The following is a 15621-nucleotide window of genomic DNA, read 5'->3' as shown; positions in this document are numbered from 1 at the left end:
AAATAAACGTTACCTTTGTTCTATTTCCTTTCCCGCTTTCCCCACCCCTTCTTCACGGAGTTCCCGACAGGCGGGCGCTTCAAGACCGTCTACTAAAGCGATCGCGAGACGTCCAAGCGTGCCCAGCGGGACGATCCGTTAGAGTGGTGCTTCGTCCTTCGTCTCCTTCTGCGTGAGCACTACGCATCGTTCGCGTACACGATTACACGCATATTGTAATGTAGGCACGACAACAACAACAAAAAAAAGGGACAGAAAGGAAAGCTGGGAAAATACGCATGTACGTACACAACTAACGAAAATATTGCTAAACAACAACTAAGCGCATATCAGTCCCTAATGTGCCGCCCGTGGCTATGACGCCGTGCTTTGTGTTGTTGGCCTCTCTATATCCGCCAACGCCACCCCCCTGCCCCCAACCGAGCGACACGGCTTCGACAATTTGGTTTGCGATTTGTTTTTTGTTTTACTCTCTCCCTCTCTCACTCCCACTGCAATAATGCTTTCATTTAGTTGAATAATAAATTTGAGTGCCGCGAAGTATATCTCTACCGAAGCGGAATCGGTATAGGACGCAGTGCAGATGCAAACGCGAATTGGTTGGTAAATGCTTCACGCGCCAACTAGTAGTACGCTCGGCGCGGGTTGTTCTGAAAGGTGTAAGAAATAGAACGTCATTTTAGTGCTTCATTTGTACTTGCCCTATCCATTCAAGTAACTCGGACTTCAACCACTTACCAACGGGTTCGGCCGGAAACGGTACGCCAGCATCATGCGCTTCCGGTACGCATCGTACTCGTTATCGTTCACCTCCGGGTTGTCCGGCGTGATGATGCCCAGGCCCTGATTATTGTCGCGCTGTGCGGCCCTGTGCGGAAGACAAAACAAAAACCGTCGCGTTAATGTCTCACCGGGCAACGGTACTGACAGCACCGCACCGCAACGCCCCGCTACATACTTATTGATCGGATCGACAATGCCGCTTCCGTCCGCGCCCAGCCCCTGGCCCTGCTTCCAGCCGAGCTTCTGCAGCATCTGGAAGCCCACGTTGTCCTCGCGCAGCTTGTAGTCCTTGTAGTCGCTCAGGTTCGGCTGGCGGTTGTGCTTCTGCGCCTCGTACTTCTCCATAAACTTGCGCAGCTCCTCGGGCGGCAGAAAGTCCCCGATGTGGTGCTTGCCCTCCGACTGGCGCGTCAGCTCGTTCGCCCACTTCTGGGTCGCTTCCATCTCCTGCATGCGCAGCTTGTGCTCCCAGGTACCGCCCGTCGTGTCCTCGTCCGAATCGTACTCGTACTTGAACCGGCCACTGTTGGCCAGCCGGTCTATTTCCTGCCGCTTGCGCAGCATGTCCTGAAAGAGCAGATTGATCTTGTAGTGGTCTTCCGCCTTCTTCCAGTCCTCCTCGGACAGGTTGGTGCTGCCAAAGTTTTGTCGCGCGTACGCCAACAGGGCCGGATCGGTGCGGCTCACGGTGGACAGCTTGGCCGATGGAAGGGCGGGCGGTGGCCCCGGCGGATGCACTGGCAGCAGCGGTGGTGGTGGCTGTGTGTGGAAGTTCTGCCCGGGGGGCGGCGGTGCTTGGACGACGCCGGCCACGAACTGCGGCCCGGCGCCACACTCCACCTGACCTCCCCAGCGACTTTTGCGCCGCTTTGCGGCCAGCTGCTGTTGCTGCTGCTGCTCGGCCGAGCCTTCGGCGGCCCGTTTTCCACCCACCGTGGACGAGTGTTCCGCGTTGCGTGTTTCTGTTTTGCCACCGTTTGCGCCACCACCACCACCCTGCTGCTGCTGACCGGTGGCTGCCGTTCCCGATTGGTTCTGATCGTTGTACGACGCAAAGTCCGAATCGGTCGAGCTGTACTCGGGCCGACCGGAGCCACCGTCCGGCCGGGACGGGCCGGAACCGGCCTCGGCCAGCGTACCGTTGGCCTCGCGCAGCCGGAACTCTTTGTAATCCTCAAAGTTCGGCTGCCGATCGGACGTCCGGCGGAACCGCTCCACGAAACGCTCGTAATCGTCGCGCATCAGAAAGTCGCTCAGATGGCTCGGACGGACGCGCTCGTACAGGCGCGTGATCTCGCTGATCCAGCACATGATCGCCTCCAGCTTGACCGTGTTCAGGCGGCGCTCCTCGTCCGAATCCACCCGCTGCCCGTCGGTGGCGTTGCGCAGAAACCGATCGTGCTGCTGTATCTTCGCCGTCAGATCGTCGTACAGCAGCTGCAGGCGGTAGTGCTCTTCCGCCTTGCTCCAGCATTCCGGCGAAACGTCCGCCACCGTGCCGTAGTGGTGAAACACGTACTGCAACAGCCCGGGATTGTTCCGATCGATCACGGGCGGCGTCGCAGCAGCAGCTGCAGCTGCTGGCAATGGTGGAGGCGGTGGTGGCGGCGGTACGCTCATTTGTCCCGCCGTTAAGGCCCACGGTCCTTGCTGCAGCTGTTGCTGTGGCGGTTTCTGTTGCTGCTGCTGCTGCTGTTCCGTTCCCGCTCCGGCACCACCTCCTTCCTGGCTGCCAGCCGTACCCGTGCCGTCGGTATTCTCGCCCCAGCGCGACTTTTTGCGGTACTTCTGCCGATGGGCACGGGCACCACCACCACCAGCGCCGCCACCCCCGCTGCCGCCCGTCGCACTACCGCCCGCGCCGGAGCTGCCACCGTTCTTGTCGTTCAGCGACTCGTTCGCACTGTCGCCCAGCCCGCCATGGTAATCGTCGTCCGAGTCGGTCGAGCTGCCGTCCTCGCGCCGATTGCCCGCGTCGAACGTTTTGCGCTTGAGATTCTTCAGGTTGCGCTCGCGGGCCTCCCGCACGTACTCCGTGTCCGAGTCCGTTTCCGTCGTCGACTTGTCGTCGTAAAAGTGCCGCTCGTCGCCGTAAAAGTTCGGCATCATGTGAATGGGAATCTCGCCCGCGGCACCGGTGCCGGCCTTCGAACCTTCCGGACCACGCGGTCTGCCGGTGTGCGGGTGCTGCTCCTGGCCCTCGTCGATGATCGAATCGTCCAGCACGTCGGCCGGATCATATTTGGCATCATCATCGTCATCGTCATCTTCGCCATCGTCGCCGCCACCGGTCGGTTCGGTTGGATCGTTCATCCTCCTGCTGGCCACTGCCGGGCCGCCGGTACCGTGTTCCGCACGCGTCGCCCTACGCGCGCTGATCATCCGACGAAAGCCACGATACGCCTCCGACTGCTTATCGAACACGAACCTACAGGAGAGCAAATAAAAACACAAACAAGCCACGGCAGAAACGGGCCGATGGTAGTGTCGGGAAGGGGAGCAAGCACCAGAAAGCGGGCAGGTCGGGAAGTTGGGGAAATGAATGGAAATACACATGAAAAAGGAAACAGAAGGATTCGTGGGATAGAAACAGAGAGAGAGAGAAAGAGAGAGAAGGAAAAAGAAAAGAAAAACGAAACAAAAATCGCACGTGAAATATTGTCAGATTTTTGTGTACAGCACGCATCCCAACCTGGACCCCTGGATCGTTATGCACCGTAAGGATTAACCTAAACAGACGTCAACCGGTGCGCCGCCTTTTTGGACGGCTAACAACGGACTAACAACGGTGTACACCTTCGTACGTTAATCGGTAAATCATTTCCAAGCTTGTAAGAAACCGGAGCCTATGTTGCTACGCTGTCCTCGTACTGGTTAATGTCCACTATGCTAGTTGTAGAGAATTGAGCAAATTGAGCTGCATATTATTTGAAAAAAATTAGCTTCACCTACGTTCCTGAACAAGTATGAATGGGAAGCTCTGCATAAATCTTAACAAATTTCGACACATTTTCTATCTTCTTCATAATTAATAACTTCCTACGGTAATCTTCTCAAACATTAAACACTAACACTGAACTGGAACAGTTCCCTTTTGTTGCCTACACCTCCTACACGCCCCTTAACTACGAATCGCTCTACCGGCCCTCGGCGCACCCACGTAACATACATGTGGCAAAGGGTATAACGGTGTGGAAATATAGTAAATAGTATAAAGTGTAGTTAAAAAGTAAAACATTTACCAAAGCGACGGATGCAAATCATTTTTACGTGAACATAATTTATCTTCATAAACATCACCGATATCGGCAACCAATTGAATTAATTCTTCAACAGTGGTTGGTAATTTATCATGTTCTGAAAATACTATACAAAAATTATAACTAAAAGAGCAAACAGACCGGCAACTTCCGGCAACCGGCGCACGGACGCGCTCCTGCCCAGCACCACGTACCGATGGAAAACGCGGTGCCCGTTCCGTGTGAGGGACGGGGACACGCCATTTCCATCGTGTCCGTGTCGGCGGTATGGTCCGACGCGTGCGGCCGGTTGGTTCATCGGAAACGGTACCAACCTTGGCTGTGCGGTAGTTCTACCTCGCCACCGCCGGGACGGGCGGCACTGTCATCCGCGGCGCTGCTACTGTCGATCACCACCGGGGGCAGATCGTAGAACGGCTCGAAATGCACATCGTCCGCCATGGCCGGAAGCTGCGGTGGCGGTGGAGGCGGTGGTGGAGGTAGCGTCGGTAAAAGCGATGGCGGTGGTACGTCAAATTTGAACATCTGCTCGCTACTGGTGCTAAAAGTGGAACATCATTGTTATGGTATGGCACACAGTCACACACACACACACAGATGGCAGGAATACGTACCTGGCAGACACACCCACCGCTGTCGGGGTCGGCTCGACAGCAGCCGCAGCGTCCGGTTCCGGGACGATGGGCTTCACCTGGTCCTCGGTCTGTTTCACAATCTTCTCGCTCAGCTGCTTGAACCGTTCGAGAAATGAGCCGTCGTTGCTGAACGGTAGCAGCACCTTTCCGGACGTCGCTTCGGACGCTTCCGCCGTCTCCGTGGCGCTGATCGGTCCCGAGCGAACGGAGAGTACACAAAAACATTACATAAGACAACAACACAAGACTGGCGTTGTTGTGCCACCGGCTGATGGCCGGGCAGTAGGTAAGGCGAGGGGGGGGGGGCTACGTCGGGAAGGAAAAGGGCAGGGTGTGTAACATTTACCTTGTCGTATCCTTGGTCGCTTCGGCCGCGATCTGTTTCGCCAGCTCGAGCGTGCGCTGCTTCTCGAGTATTTGCTGTCGTTTCTGTGCGATCAGTTGCTCCTGCTTCGACATCTGAGCGAATCGCTCAGTACGGCTGAAGTTGATACGAGGCATACCGACACAACACACGCCCACAGCAACGCACCCAGCAACAGACGAGGGTGTGTGTGTGAGTGTTGAGTGCGGACCGGGAGCGGAGCGGGTAGAGCAGGAACGAACAACCAGCCCCACCCTCCCAGCTAGACCGTTTGTGTACCGCCGATCCGGCTGGTGGCTAATCGCTTCAGCACGCACGGCGCCGGACACGTTGATCCTGGCGGACGGCTGGCAGACGGTACACGGTGCACTAATGCGTCTCGGCCAAGCTGCTGCAACCTTCTTGCGTACACCTTGAAAATCGATAAAATTTTACCACTTTCGGACCACCATTGTCCAAATGTTTTCTTCTGCCATTGCCAAGAGCGTTGACAGCAGCAGCAACGTCATGACGGGATATAGCACAAAGAAGCTACTTTCACGCACACGGATGCAGCATCGTCGCAGCGAAATGCACTACATTTGCGGAACAAAAATAATGAATTTCTCTAAATGCCTCATAAATAAGTGAAACATAAGCTCTTCGACTTTGTATGACTTTGACTGACTTTGTAAAAAAAACTCCACAGAAATTTATTTCATGAACAAATAACATACAGTGGCGTTACCTGTAGGATCAAATTTTGAGGCTTATTTCACGCAACACAAGCGCGCAAGAAAATAAATTTAAAATACAATTACGAACGTTTGGAGCTTAACACATGTTAACTCAACACAAAAAGCTAATATTAGGCTCATAACACTTATTGTTTTGAAAAGTATCAGAATACCAATTTGTTTGACTGTTCCAATTTATGACTTTCCCAATCTAATCGCGATTTATCGGAGTTACGGTGCGTTACATGCGAGATTATTAAATGACTCACTCACGATAATTACCCCTGCGAACGATATGTGTACACAACATCACCCTGGCCGCACCTATTATCATCAATAGTACAGCCAAGAAACTCCAAGTTGCACGACCATGCTGCCCATCCGTGCTGCGTTCGCAAGAGCCAACGTGTTTGCGGCGCACCGTTCCCCGGCCGGTGCGGCCATCGTTCGTCTCAAAGCAACCCTTCCGGTTGTGCACGGCGGCCAACCACCAGACCCGTTACCATATTCACCGTTCGGAGCGAAACAATCGAACACCGCCGAATGGACCGTGGCCCGTTTGGATGATTTGCTAAACTGGGGCCGCAAAGGATCAATGTGGCCGACAATGTTCGGCCTGGCGTGCTGTGCCATGGAGATGATGCAAGCGGCCGCCCCACGTTACGATATCGATCGGTTTGGCGTACTGTTCCGTGCCTCCCCCCGGCAGACGGATTTCATCATTGTGGCCGGCACGCTGACGAACAAGATGGCACCGGCGCTACGCAAAATTTACGACCAAATGCCCGAACCAAGGTGGGTTATTTCGATGGGCAGTTGCGCCAACGGTGGCGGCTACTATCACTACTCGTACTCGGTGGTGCGTGGCTGCGATCGGATCATACCGGTCGATATCTACGTTCCAGGATGTCCACCGACGGCCGAGGCACTAATATACGGAGTGCTGCAATTGCAGAAGAAGGTTAAACGCATGAAAACGGTACAAATGTGGTATCGTAAGTAGGTATGCGTTGTTTCTCATTAAGTAGAAGTGTTTTTAAATGTGTTAGAGTTAATTGATATTAACATTTTGGTATTCGGTAAAGTGTGGGTTAGTGGGGAATCGCATATGGAAACTATCGCATCATGTTTAAAAGTTCAAAAAGATACTCACAAACAAACTCCAGCCCTCCCGGACATGATGAGGCAATATTTGGGGAAGCTAAATATAGAATGTTTAGATAAACTCCAACCGTGCCGTGCACATGCGTCCTTCTCTTTGTGTGTCATTCGTTAAAGTTTATTTGCACCTGAACTTCAAGGACGGTGCGCACATTTCGAACAAATGCAATGGAATTACGATAACTGAGGTTAGTAGATGATAATAGCAGATAAAAATTGGCATTCCTCCTTATGAAACTTCAAGAGTTGAAGAGTTTTATGCATTGATCTTTAACCATCGAACGACTTAAAAAAGCATTTGTAATCTAAAATGTAATTCCTTCTGACACACTTTTCTGACTATTCCTATTCCTTACTGTATTCCAGCAGTTTCGAATTCTGTGGTAACGTGTATGAGTATTCGCTTACATTTATAGTTGGTAATATTATATGTGTCGTATATCTTTCAAATCACTGCATGTGTAAGCCTTCGAACGTATTATTAAAAATTCAATAAACGGAACATTAATATTACGTATAATAAAGTGCTTTCTTTACCCGATTCTTTCATATTTTGGCCTGACCGATTTGGCATTCTATGTATTAGGTATATGTATGGAACCAGATAACATATCAAATGTAATGTGTGGTGGTATAGAATATAGATAAGAAAACACAAATAATTCTGATGTCGTTTTGTAACGCAAATCAAACAAAGCAAAACTTAACCAATCAAAATCAACTCCCAAAACCTATCCGATGCTTATCGAACCGGCTTTAGTACTTGTACTTGAAGTTCATCTTGAACAGATACTGACAGTTCACCTGTCCCACGTCGTACACGATGAACTCATTGTACAGCAGCGAGCTTTTCAGCTTTTCGTTCGAAACGCCCTTACCCATCGGTATCTCGACCCCATCCGGCCGCACATGGGAACCGCTCGGATCCGGCTGAGTGCGCCCGATACCCTTCACGCTGTGCTTACCGGTTGACAGCTTCGTTACGTAGTGTGCCTGCGTATACTCCTGCATGTCACCGAGCGCCACCTCGCACAGCAGCAACAGCCCGGTCGAATCGGCCACATTGGTGCAGCAGTAGTTGGCCGACTTCGACACCATGTCGGCAAAGTAGATACCCTTGCCGAACATGTATCCCGTAACCGGCGCCTCCGGCGGTGCAATCTTCAACCCGTTCGTCAGAATGCCCGCAAAGTTGGTCAGCCGCGAACCGTGCCAGAGCAGCTTGCGGTTGTGCAGCTTCTTGAACGGCTGGTAGCGCCGATCTTCGCCCTTACGCTTGATGCGGAATATTTCCGCCACCTCCAGCTCGTACGTCCGGTGCGTTTCCGCGTGCGTATTGCGCACGTACTGCTCGAGCAGTGCGAACTCTTCCGAATCGCGCGCCATCGGCTCGATGGACGTCTTCAGCTGGTCGTAGTGTGCGTCGAGCGGATTCTTACCATCCTGGGCCGATTCGTCACCATCGTTCAGCAGCGAGTACGCGAACTCAATCTCCATCAAGCTTTCGAGCATCGTTTGCTTCTCCTTTACCTGCTCGATCGTGTCGAGCACCTTGACGGACGACACGCCAAAGTTGTGGGGAATGTACGAGTAGAACCGGTTCGAGGCGGCTATGAACTCGGCGTTGGAGCCGCCGCTGCCGATGAGGGTGGAAATTTCCGACAGCACCTTCATTGCCGACTGCAGCTGACGCTTCGACAGCTTGCCGAGCGGCATCTTCTCCATGTCCAGCTCGAACTCCATCATTACCCGGTTCATCGCGTCCACGTCGAACAGCATTCGCACGAGATCCTGCACCGCTGGGGCCAGCTTCGACTTGATGCCGCTGTTCTCCGCCAGACGCTTCGTCTTCGTCTCGCTATAGTCGATCTCGATCGGGTAGAACGCACCGGGCATCTTGCTGTAGACGGAATCGTGCCGTACCCAGTCGTTGCCGGTCTTCTCCAGAAACAGGTCCTCGAACGCCGACATCGCACTGTCGGCCGAGCTAAAGTTCTCCACCTTGTTACCGCCGATCGTGGTACCGATACGACCCCACGCACGGAACAGCCAGTATCTGTCGAAAGGGAACAGAACATTCGTTAGCTATTGTGTTGCAGGGATCGACCCGTTTGCTACTTACTTTTTCTTCGTGTCTCCTTCCAGCACCTGCATTTTGTAAAACGAATTTTTGTCCTTCTGAATGTCAACCTTGTTCAGCACGCAGTTATAGATGACATCATGGAACTTGTACACGTGCGCCTTGTCCGCGAGCCCCGAATCGGGATCAACGACCAGACCGCTCTTCACCTGCAGCTTCATCTTCGCCGGTACGGACTTTTCGTAGATGCTTTTCTTCGTGCGCGATTTGCTCTCTTCCTCCGTCGGGATGCGCTTGAGCGGATCCGAGCCCCAGTCACAGATCGAGCGGCTAGTGATGAACGATATGGCACCACCGCCCACCACATCCTCCAGGAAGTCTTCCGGCACTACCTGTATCTGCAGCTCCTTGGCCTCCGCCATGCGGCTGCCCAATCGCTCCACCTCCTCGGGCGTGGAAATGATGGCCGCCGTATGGCTAGCGATCTTCGTGACCACCTTACCGCCCAACTTTTGAATTTTCAGCTTCAGCTGATCCTTCGGCGTGGCCGTTTTGCCCAGTATAACGAACTCCATGTCGTACAGCGGGGGCTTCTCGCGCTTAATCTTCGGCTCGGACGGTAGCTCTTCCTCCTTCTTTACGCCCTTCATCACGGTATTCACACTGGGCGGCACGTACCGAACGACACGATCGCTAACGACCGACTTGTACCGTTTGAGGAACGAGTAAACCGACTTTAGCTCTTCCGGAATTTTGGTTTTCTTACGCGGCGGTGCCTTTTCCGTGTTCATGCATTTCACCCACGCGGACAAATCGCCCTGACACACGTAGGCCGACTTCTGGAACGCGTACTGGCCGCCACATTTCGAGCAGCGTTCCAGGGCGCCGAACATAAGCGTATCGCACACACGGTCCAGCACCGGATCGTTGCCTTCCGGTATGTCCTGTTTGTTCAGCGACAGGATTTCGATCAATTCCGATTTCTTAACCCCCAGTGACTTGAGCTTGTCGCGTATCGCGTAGTAAGCCTTCTGCTGTTCCGCCATCTTCTTTTCCTCTGTTGCGTCTGCCGCTTTATCCACCTCGTCTTTCACCTCTTCCTTCACCTTCTTGGCCGGTACATCCTCCGCTTTGATGGCACTGGAAATAGCACGGTATAATTGTTTTAATATTCATTAAGAAAAAACAACACCATCTAAGAAGAACACTTACGGCAACAAACCCTTGAGAATTTTCTGATCCTCCGGTTTCATCGAGCGGTAGCCAGGCAACGACTCTGCCTTCTCGAAGTAGCCCAGCTCGGAACGGAGCTTTGCAAAACACTCCGCATGGTGCCACAACGGTTGTCCGCCGTACTTCATGCCCACCTCCGTGTCGTACGCCACCTTCTTAATGCGCATCTCGTCCTTCAGGATCTTGATCTCGCACCCCCGACACATGGCCCGTCCCGACGGAGCGTACTCGACTCCGTAATCCTTCAGCGATTGGGCTTCCACTGCCGTGCGCTTCTTGCCCTTACCCTTACCTGCGACCGGAACGACCCCTTTGGCAAACACAGCTGTACAGAGAAGAAAATGGTAACAAACATCAGTCACTGGGGTATCGTGACTCTCCCGGCCCGGAACTTACCGATTGCATCGCGTATTTTCTTCTGATCTTCGTAGCGCAGAGCCTCAATGTTGGCCACATCACCCTCGGACGCGGGGCGCTGCTTCTTGAAGAAGCAATCGTCGTGGTACCATTGGGCCACTTTGCCATCGTGCATCGGCGACTGGACCATCGCCGCCAGCCGAAGCACATCCTTGGCGATCGCTTGCTTACACAATCGGCACATTGCCCGATTGCTCTTGGAGTACTCCGCCAGAAACGGTAGCTGTTCTGCGTCCATTGCTTGCTCTCGACTATCGATAGAACAGTTGGAGCGAACCGTGAATATTGAAACGAACAAGCGAAGACGAACAAACACTCAGAAAAAAGACCCTCACAACATGTACGGTGCCTGAATTTACAAGACTTTTCCCGGAACACGAACTGTTGCGGTCGCCGCCAGCTTTGACAGTTGTTGTTGTGGCGGGAAATTGTCAGGCTTCGTTTGTTTGAATGCGCATGTAAACAACGCATTCGCTCGACGGTTGCGGAATCTTCTGTTTAGTGGATTAGTTTACTGTAACAACATATATCCGGTAGTTTCACGAGTCGAGGATAAAAAAAAATATTTCACTCTCGTATTTTCTCTTTAATAGCAGAAAATCTATCTTTTTTTCATCCATTCGAAACATGTTCGATTTCCGTACCTCTATTTATACTCACCTTGAGTTTCGAACATGTGAAATGGGTTGTCAAAAATGTCAACTGTAAACAACAATCAAGCCGTAGCGTAGAGATTTCTCTTCGTGCAAAAAAAAAGAATATTCCTATTTAACTAAACAAACTATTGTAACAATAGACGCATACACAGCCAACGCGGTGCTCCCGGTCAACGATCCTTCTTCTCGGCTAAGCAGTATCAGCAAAACTCAATCACGATGAGCGAAACCGATGTGTCAAAGATGAAGGTAACTAAAGGGACGCCGCCATAGTCGGGAGAGCCATGATAGCCAAGCGCACTGAGACACACGGACCGTCCCGGTAACACACATTCTTTCCCACGTTGTTTTCCTTATTTTGTAGGTTGCCGATCTGAAAAAAGAGCTAAAGGCGCGTGGTTTGAGCGTGATGGGCAACAAGAACGAGCTAGTGGATCGATTACAAACAGCACTGCTGGGTAAGTCATGACACACGCACACGCAGCACACGGCAGCAACATCTTTTCTACCTGCACCCTTTACCCGATGCCCTTCACGATTACAGTCGGTGGCGATGTGCTGGAAGATACGGCCAACTCGGAGGACCTGCTGGACGACGACCTGAACGACGATCTGCTGGACGAGGACAAAGATCTCACCGATCCGGTGGTGGAGGAAGACCACATACTGAACTCGCCGACGCCGAGCGATACGCGTAAATCGATTTCCCCGGATGAGCCGCGAAAGCCGGAAGACGAACCGACCGAAACGGCGGAGGAAAAGTCAAGCGCTCCAGCCGCGCGTAAGATATCCCTGAAGCGAAACATTTCCATTACCAAGCCCACACTTGCGCCGGAAACGACCGTCGGCAGCGAGGCACCGAAAGCACAGCGACAGCCGTTCTCTTCGGCCCAATCGGCCGGTGCCAGCAACAGTGGCAGCGATGGCGAGCCGGAAAAGAAAGTCGTCAAGCTCGGTCAGCTGACCGCACTGGAGCGGTTGGAGATGAGGGCCAAAAAGTTCGGTTCGGCACAAACAGGCACACCGACCACTACCAGCAGCAGCAGCAGCAGCAGCGCTACCGATACTCCTGCCGCTAGCTCCGGCACCGCGGCAACGGATAAAATGCAGGCGCGTGCGGCAAGATTTGGTTTGACCAGCGCCAGCAGCATCACATCCGCCGGCAACAGTACGCCGGCTTCGCTGGAAGCGCTGAAAAAGCGTGCCGAGCGTTTCGGTGGCTCCGTCTCATCCGAAATGAGCAAACTCGAGCAGGAGGAAAAGCTGGCCAAGCGGCAAGCTCGCTTCGGCTTGGCGGCTAGCAGCAGTCCGGCCCCATCGGCAACGGCCAACGGTGCCGGGAAGGTTGCCACCGGTTCGGTAGATTACGCGGAAAAAGCGCGACTCAGGTTGGAGCGGTTCAAATCAGCCGCTTAATTGCGGACGGACAAATGTAGGTTTCGTTTTACCCGATTTTTGGTACGTTCATGCTGCTCTTCATAGCTGTATCCTTGCTACTCCGGTCTCCTGAGAGCGACGAAGAGCGCCATCTCGTGTGTACGAAGAAAGGGGACACGTTAGTGGGCTGAGTGTAGAATAAGACAACTCAATGATGTGTAGCGATCATTGGCGGCAATTGGACGATAATGTGTTTTTATTTTGCAAATCAACTTAAAATAAACATACTAAATCACGTATATACGATAACAAACACACGTGTCTTACGATTAGGAGCGCAAACCAATCCGAACACGTATCTGTCTTTCTGTTTACTTGTAGCTTAAAGAGCGAGTTGTTAGTTTTTTCTCAATCATGCCCCTTTCTCTCGCCCGTTCAACCGTACTTTAGGAATAATCTGCTTTTTATTGAACATAATCATAATGCATACATCTGGAAATTGTGCCCAATGAAGGATCGTTTAGATTCTAGGTTTTGTCCGTAAAATGAACGTTTTATTTAAAATATTTGCTGGTACAGTAATCCGCACATCCCTGCGCAGCAGTGCACAGGAGCAGAGAATTGCTGCTACAGTTTCCATCGCTGACGGTCGTGTGCACAAGTTAATTAAAAAAAGACTGAAAAATAACATAATTCCCCAGCGAACGCAAAGTGAAGTGTGTGTGTGTGTGTGTGTGTGTGTGTGTGTGTGTGTGTGTGTGTGTGTTTGATTCGCCCAGCAACTCTACCGCCGGGGATAATGCTTCGAATGGTTCACAGGACACAGGAACGGCTGCCGGTGGTGCGTGCTTACGGGGCACCACCCTCGATCTCACTCGCCGGCACTTCCGGATCCTCGTCGTTGTACATGTTTTCCGCCATCTGCCACACCTGCATAATATTGTCCTCCGACACGGAACAGATGACCCACGGTTCGTTCGGGTTCCACGAGAAGTCGGATATCTTGGCCGTGTGACCGCCGTGAATGAACAGCAGCTCCGGCGGACCATCCTCCGCGTCCTCCGCGCTCTGCTCCTCGCCGATCTTCGACAGATCCCACACGTGCAATCGCCGATCGGTGCCGGACGACGCGAGAATCGTTTCGTTGTGCGGCGACCACTGTACCTGGAAAATTTCGTCCCGGTGCGATTCGAACGAGTGGAGCTTCAGCTTCAGATTGCGCAGATCCCACAGCGCCACCGTTTTGTCGGCCGAACCCGTCGCCAGAATGAACTCCGAGTACGGGTTGAAGCTGAGGCAGTTCACCTCGGCCGTGTGCGCATCGACCGTGTGCGACGGTTTCGAGGTGTTGTTGCACCGCGTGTCCCATATCATCAGTTTCTGATCGTCCGCCACCGACCCGAACAGCGACTCGTGCAGCAGATGCCAGGCCACATCCTCCACCACGGCCGTGTGGCCGGTGAAGATGTTCTTCGCGTCGATCAACCGGTGCTCCTTCGGCGTCGCATTGATGTCCCACAGGCAGATCGTATGGTCGTCGCTGGCCGATAGCAGATAGCCGTTCAGGTTCGGGTTCCACGACAGCCCGTAGCCCTCCTTCTGGTGGCCCCGCAGCCGCAGATCCGGATGGCACTCACCGCTCGGTTCCGGCTTGCTCGGGTGCTTCGTGTAGTCGAACACGAGCACATCGCTCGACGGCGTTTTAGTTGCGATTACGCACGGGTTCTGTGGCATGTAGCGGGCCCGATTAACCTCGCCCTCGTGGTTAATCTTGATCTCGATCTCGATCTTGCCCGACACCGACCCGAACCCGCCAAACTCGCCCTTCTCGTTGTCGTAGTGGCCCGTATCGAACTGGGCATCCTCGTTCGGCAGCTGCACGCTCGCAATCAGCAGATGGTTCTGCTCGTCCGATGTGTGCGTGCCGAGGATGAGCCGATGCACCGAGTAATCCTTCCCCTCCGGCTTCGTCACATCCGGCAACCACTGGGCTGTTAGTGAGGGCCACTCGAGCGCGTGTGTCATGACCAGGTCGTACAGGAAGGGCGTGTTTTTCTTCCAGATTTTGTACTCCTCATTAATGACGCGCTCCTCGACCGCATCGTCGAAAGCTTCCGCTGGTGTGAGGGGAGGAAGAAGGGGAAAGGGAAAGTGAAGTTGTACCAATCTACCCCGTCTACTAAGGATCGACCAACAATGGGGGCTACACATTTTGCCCACGGCAGCTGCCACTTACCACCATCAGCTCGATCACCCATTTTGCTTTTCTTCTGATTAGTAGCGGTCGGGAAAGGTCCAAATGGTCTGTCCGCAGCACCACACACTCCCGCCAAATTCCGTTAGGCTTGCAATCGGGAAAGGAAAGGGTTGCTGCCTGCCGTGCGAATCCGGCCGGTTTTGTGCCAAATCGTTCCTGCTTCTCTTTTCCGACGCTACGTGCGCGCGCGTCTCTCTGTATGTATGTGTGCGTACGTTTGTCAAAGCGGCGTTCACGGCAGTTCACGGAGCCAAAATGCCGATTGCAATTTTTTTTTACGGCCCCAACCGGCAACTCTCTCCAGTGGCACACGCCAACGACAAAGCCGTGCAGTTTAAAGCTATTGCAGGCGGTTAGGGACACTTTGTGCAATGTGTTTTTGGACACCGAATACGTAGACACGAGCCGCGGAACGAGAATTACGATTTCTGTTCACCAACGAAAGCAGCACAGTGGCGCACAAAATGCCGCACTTTTGTTAGGACCAAGATTGAGACGGAAGAGGTACGGTTCTGTCCCAAATGTCAGCCGTCAAATTCTCGCCATACTGTATACACCTTGATAGTAACGCTCTGTTGATGAGGATGATGTAGCATTTACACGGTTGGGCTTTATTAGTTCGATGTGGATACTCTTTTTTCTCACTTATCTTTGGATGAACATTTAGAAAGTGAATTTATTT

The 15621-nt window shown here is 52.9% G+C and overlaps 5 protein-coding genes across 7 annotated transcripts; 2 read left to right on the top strand and 3 right to left on the bottom strand.

Moving 5' to 3' along the window:
* Positions 1-382: 382 nt before the first annotated feature.
* On the bottom strand, positions 383-5544 carry LOC120902703. The gene is made up of 7 exons (XM_040311680.1): positions 5025-5544; positions 4658-4864; positions 4358-4584; positions 4026-4149; positions 959-3211; positions 739-868; positions 383-650 (listed from the first exon to the last, which is right to left on the bottom strand). The coding sequence occupies exons 1-7, from the start codon at positions 5177-5179 to the stop codon at positions 624-626; spliced, it is 3123 nt and encodes a 1040-aa protein (XP_040167614.1). The 5' UTR covers positions 5180-5544; the 3' UTR covers positions 383-623.
* Positions 5545-6101: 557 nt separating this feature from the next.
* On the top strand, positions 6102-6789 carry LOC120902721 (NADH-quinone oxidoreductase subunit B-like). The gene has a single exon (XM_040311705.1). The coding sequence runs from the start codon at positions 6129-6131 to the stop codon at positions 6759-6761; it is 633 nt and encodes a 210-aa protein (XP_040167639.1). The 5' UTR covers positions 6102-6128; the 3' UTR covers positions 6762-6789.
* Positions 6790-6992: 203 nt separating this feature from the next.
* LOC120902711 (poly [ADP-ribose] polymerase) lies at positions 6993-11052 on the bottom strand. The gene is made up of 4 exons (XM_040311693.1): positions 10629-11052; positions 10212-10557; positions 9042-10139; positions 6993-8975 (listed from the first exon to the last, which is right to left on the bottom strand). The coding sequence occupies exons 1-4, from the start codon at positions 10885-10887 to the stop codon at positions 7676-7678; spliced, it is 3003 nt and encodes a 1000-aa protein (XP_040167627.1). The 5' UTR covers positions 10888-11052; the 3' UTR covers positions 6993-7675.
* Positions 11053-11338: 286 nt separating this feature from the next.
* On the top strand, positions 11339-12995 carry LOC120905607 (putative protein TPRXL). Its single transcript, XM_040316560.1, has 3 exons — positions 11339-11554; positions 11670-11763; positions 11850-12995. Exons 1-3 carry the CDS (start codon positions 11525-11527, stop codon positions 12719-12721), a joined length of 996 nt encoding a protein of 331 aa, XP_040172494.1. The 5' UTR covers positions 11339-11524; the 3' UTR covers positions 12722-12995.
* A 132-nt stretch (positions 12996-13127) lies between these two features.
* Positions 13128-15428, bottom strand: LOC120905595 (chromatin assembly factor 1 p55 subunit). Of its 3 annotated transcripts, none has more exons than XR_005739927.1 (3): positions 14919-15428; positions 13449-14799; positions 13128-13418 (listed from the first exon to the last, which is right to left on the bottom strand). XR_005739927.1 is itself a non-coding variant. In XM_040316543.1 (2 exons), the coding sequence occupies exons 1-2, from the start codon at positions 14938-14940 to the stop codon at positions 13532-13534; spliced, it is 1290 nt and encodes a 429-aa protein (XP_040172477.1). In that variant the 5' UTR covers positions 14941-15428; the 3' UTR covers positions 13128-13531. The 3 variants fall into 3 exon arrangements, 1 of the variants encoding a protein (XP_040172477.1); XR_005739923.1 differs by having other exon boundaries at positions 13128-13412; XM_040316543.1 differs by having other exon boundaries at positions 13128-14799.
* Between the last annotated feature and the right edge of the window lie 193 nt (positions 15429-15621).

The sequence above is a fragment of the Anopheles arabiensis genome, chromosome 2 (genome assembly GCF_016920715.1).
Source record: "Anopheles arabiensis isolate DONGOLA chromosome 2, AaraD3, whole genome shotgun sequence".
In the NCBI taxonomy this organism is placed as follows: domain Eukaryota; kingdom Metazoa; phylum Arthropoda; class Insecta; order Diptera; family Culicidae; genus Anopheles; species Anopheles arabiensis.
The sequence above is the reverse complement of the archived record's forward strand: the minus strand, read 5'-3'. Positions and strand labels throughout refer to the sequence as shown.

What these genes read in the sequence shown, in the direction of transcription:
- LOC120902711 (XM_040311693.1), bottom strand. Translation starts at nt 10,887, where the DNA reads ATGGACGCAGAACAGCTACCGTTTCTGGCGGAGTACTCCAAGAGCAAT. An exon ending in GAAAATACGCGATGCAATCG is followed by an intron (nt 10,558 to 10,628) that starts GTAAGTTCCGGG and finishes TTCTCTGTACAG; the next exon opens with CTGTGTTTGCCAAAGGGGTC. An exon ending in GAAGGAGACACGAAGAAAAA is followed by an intron (nt 8,976 to 9,041) that starts GTAAGTAGCAAA and finishes CCCTTTCGACAG; the next exon opens with ATACTGGCTGTTCCGTGCGT.
- LOC120902703 (XM_040311680.1), bottom strand. Translation starts at nt 5,179, where the DNA reads ATGCCTCGTATCAACTTCAGCCGTACTGAGCGATTCGCTCAGATGTCG. An exon ending in AGAACTACCGCACAGCCAAG is followed by an intron (nt 4,150 to 4,357) that starts GTTGGTACCGTT and finishes ATTTTTGTATAG; the next exon opens with TATTTTCAGAACATGATAAA. An exon ending in ATTGTCGATCCGATCAATAA is followed by an intron (nt 869 to 958) that starts GTATGTAGCGGG and finishes TCTTCCGCACAG; the next exon opens with GGCCGCACAGCGCGACAATA.
- LOC120902721 (XM_040311705.1), top strand. Translation starts at nt 6,129, where the DNA reads ATGCTGCCCATCCGTGCTGCGTTCGCAAGAGCCAACGTGTTTGCGGCG.
- LOC120905595 (XM_040316543.1), bottom strand. Translation starts at nt 14,940, where the DNA reads ATGGGTGATCGAGCTGATGGTG. An exon ending in GGGTGATCGAGCTGATGGTG is followed by an intron (nt 14,800 to 14,918) that starts GTAAGTGGCAGC and finishes CCCTCACACCAG; the next exon opens with CGGAAGCTTTCGACGATGCG.
- LOC120905607 (XM_040316560.1), top strand. Translation starts at nt 11,525, where the DNA reads ATGAGCGAAACCGATGTGTCAAAGATGAAG. An exon ending in CCGATGTGTCAAAGATGAAG is followed by an intron (nt 11,555 to 11,669) that starts GTAACTAAAGGG and finishes CTTATTTTGTAG; the next exon opens with GTTGCCGATCTGAAAAAAGA. An exon ending in ATTACAAACAGCACTGCTGG is followed by an intron (nt 11,764 to 11,849) that starts GTAAGTCATGAC and finishes TCACGATTACAG; the next exon opens with TCGGTGGCGATGTGCTGGAA.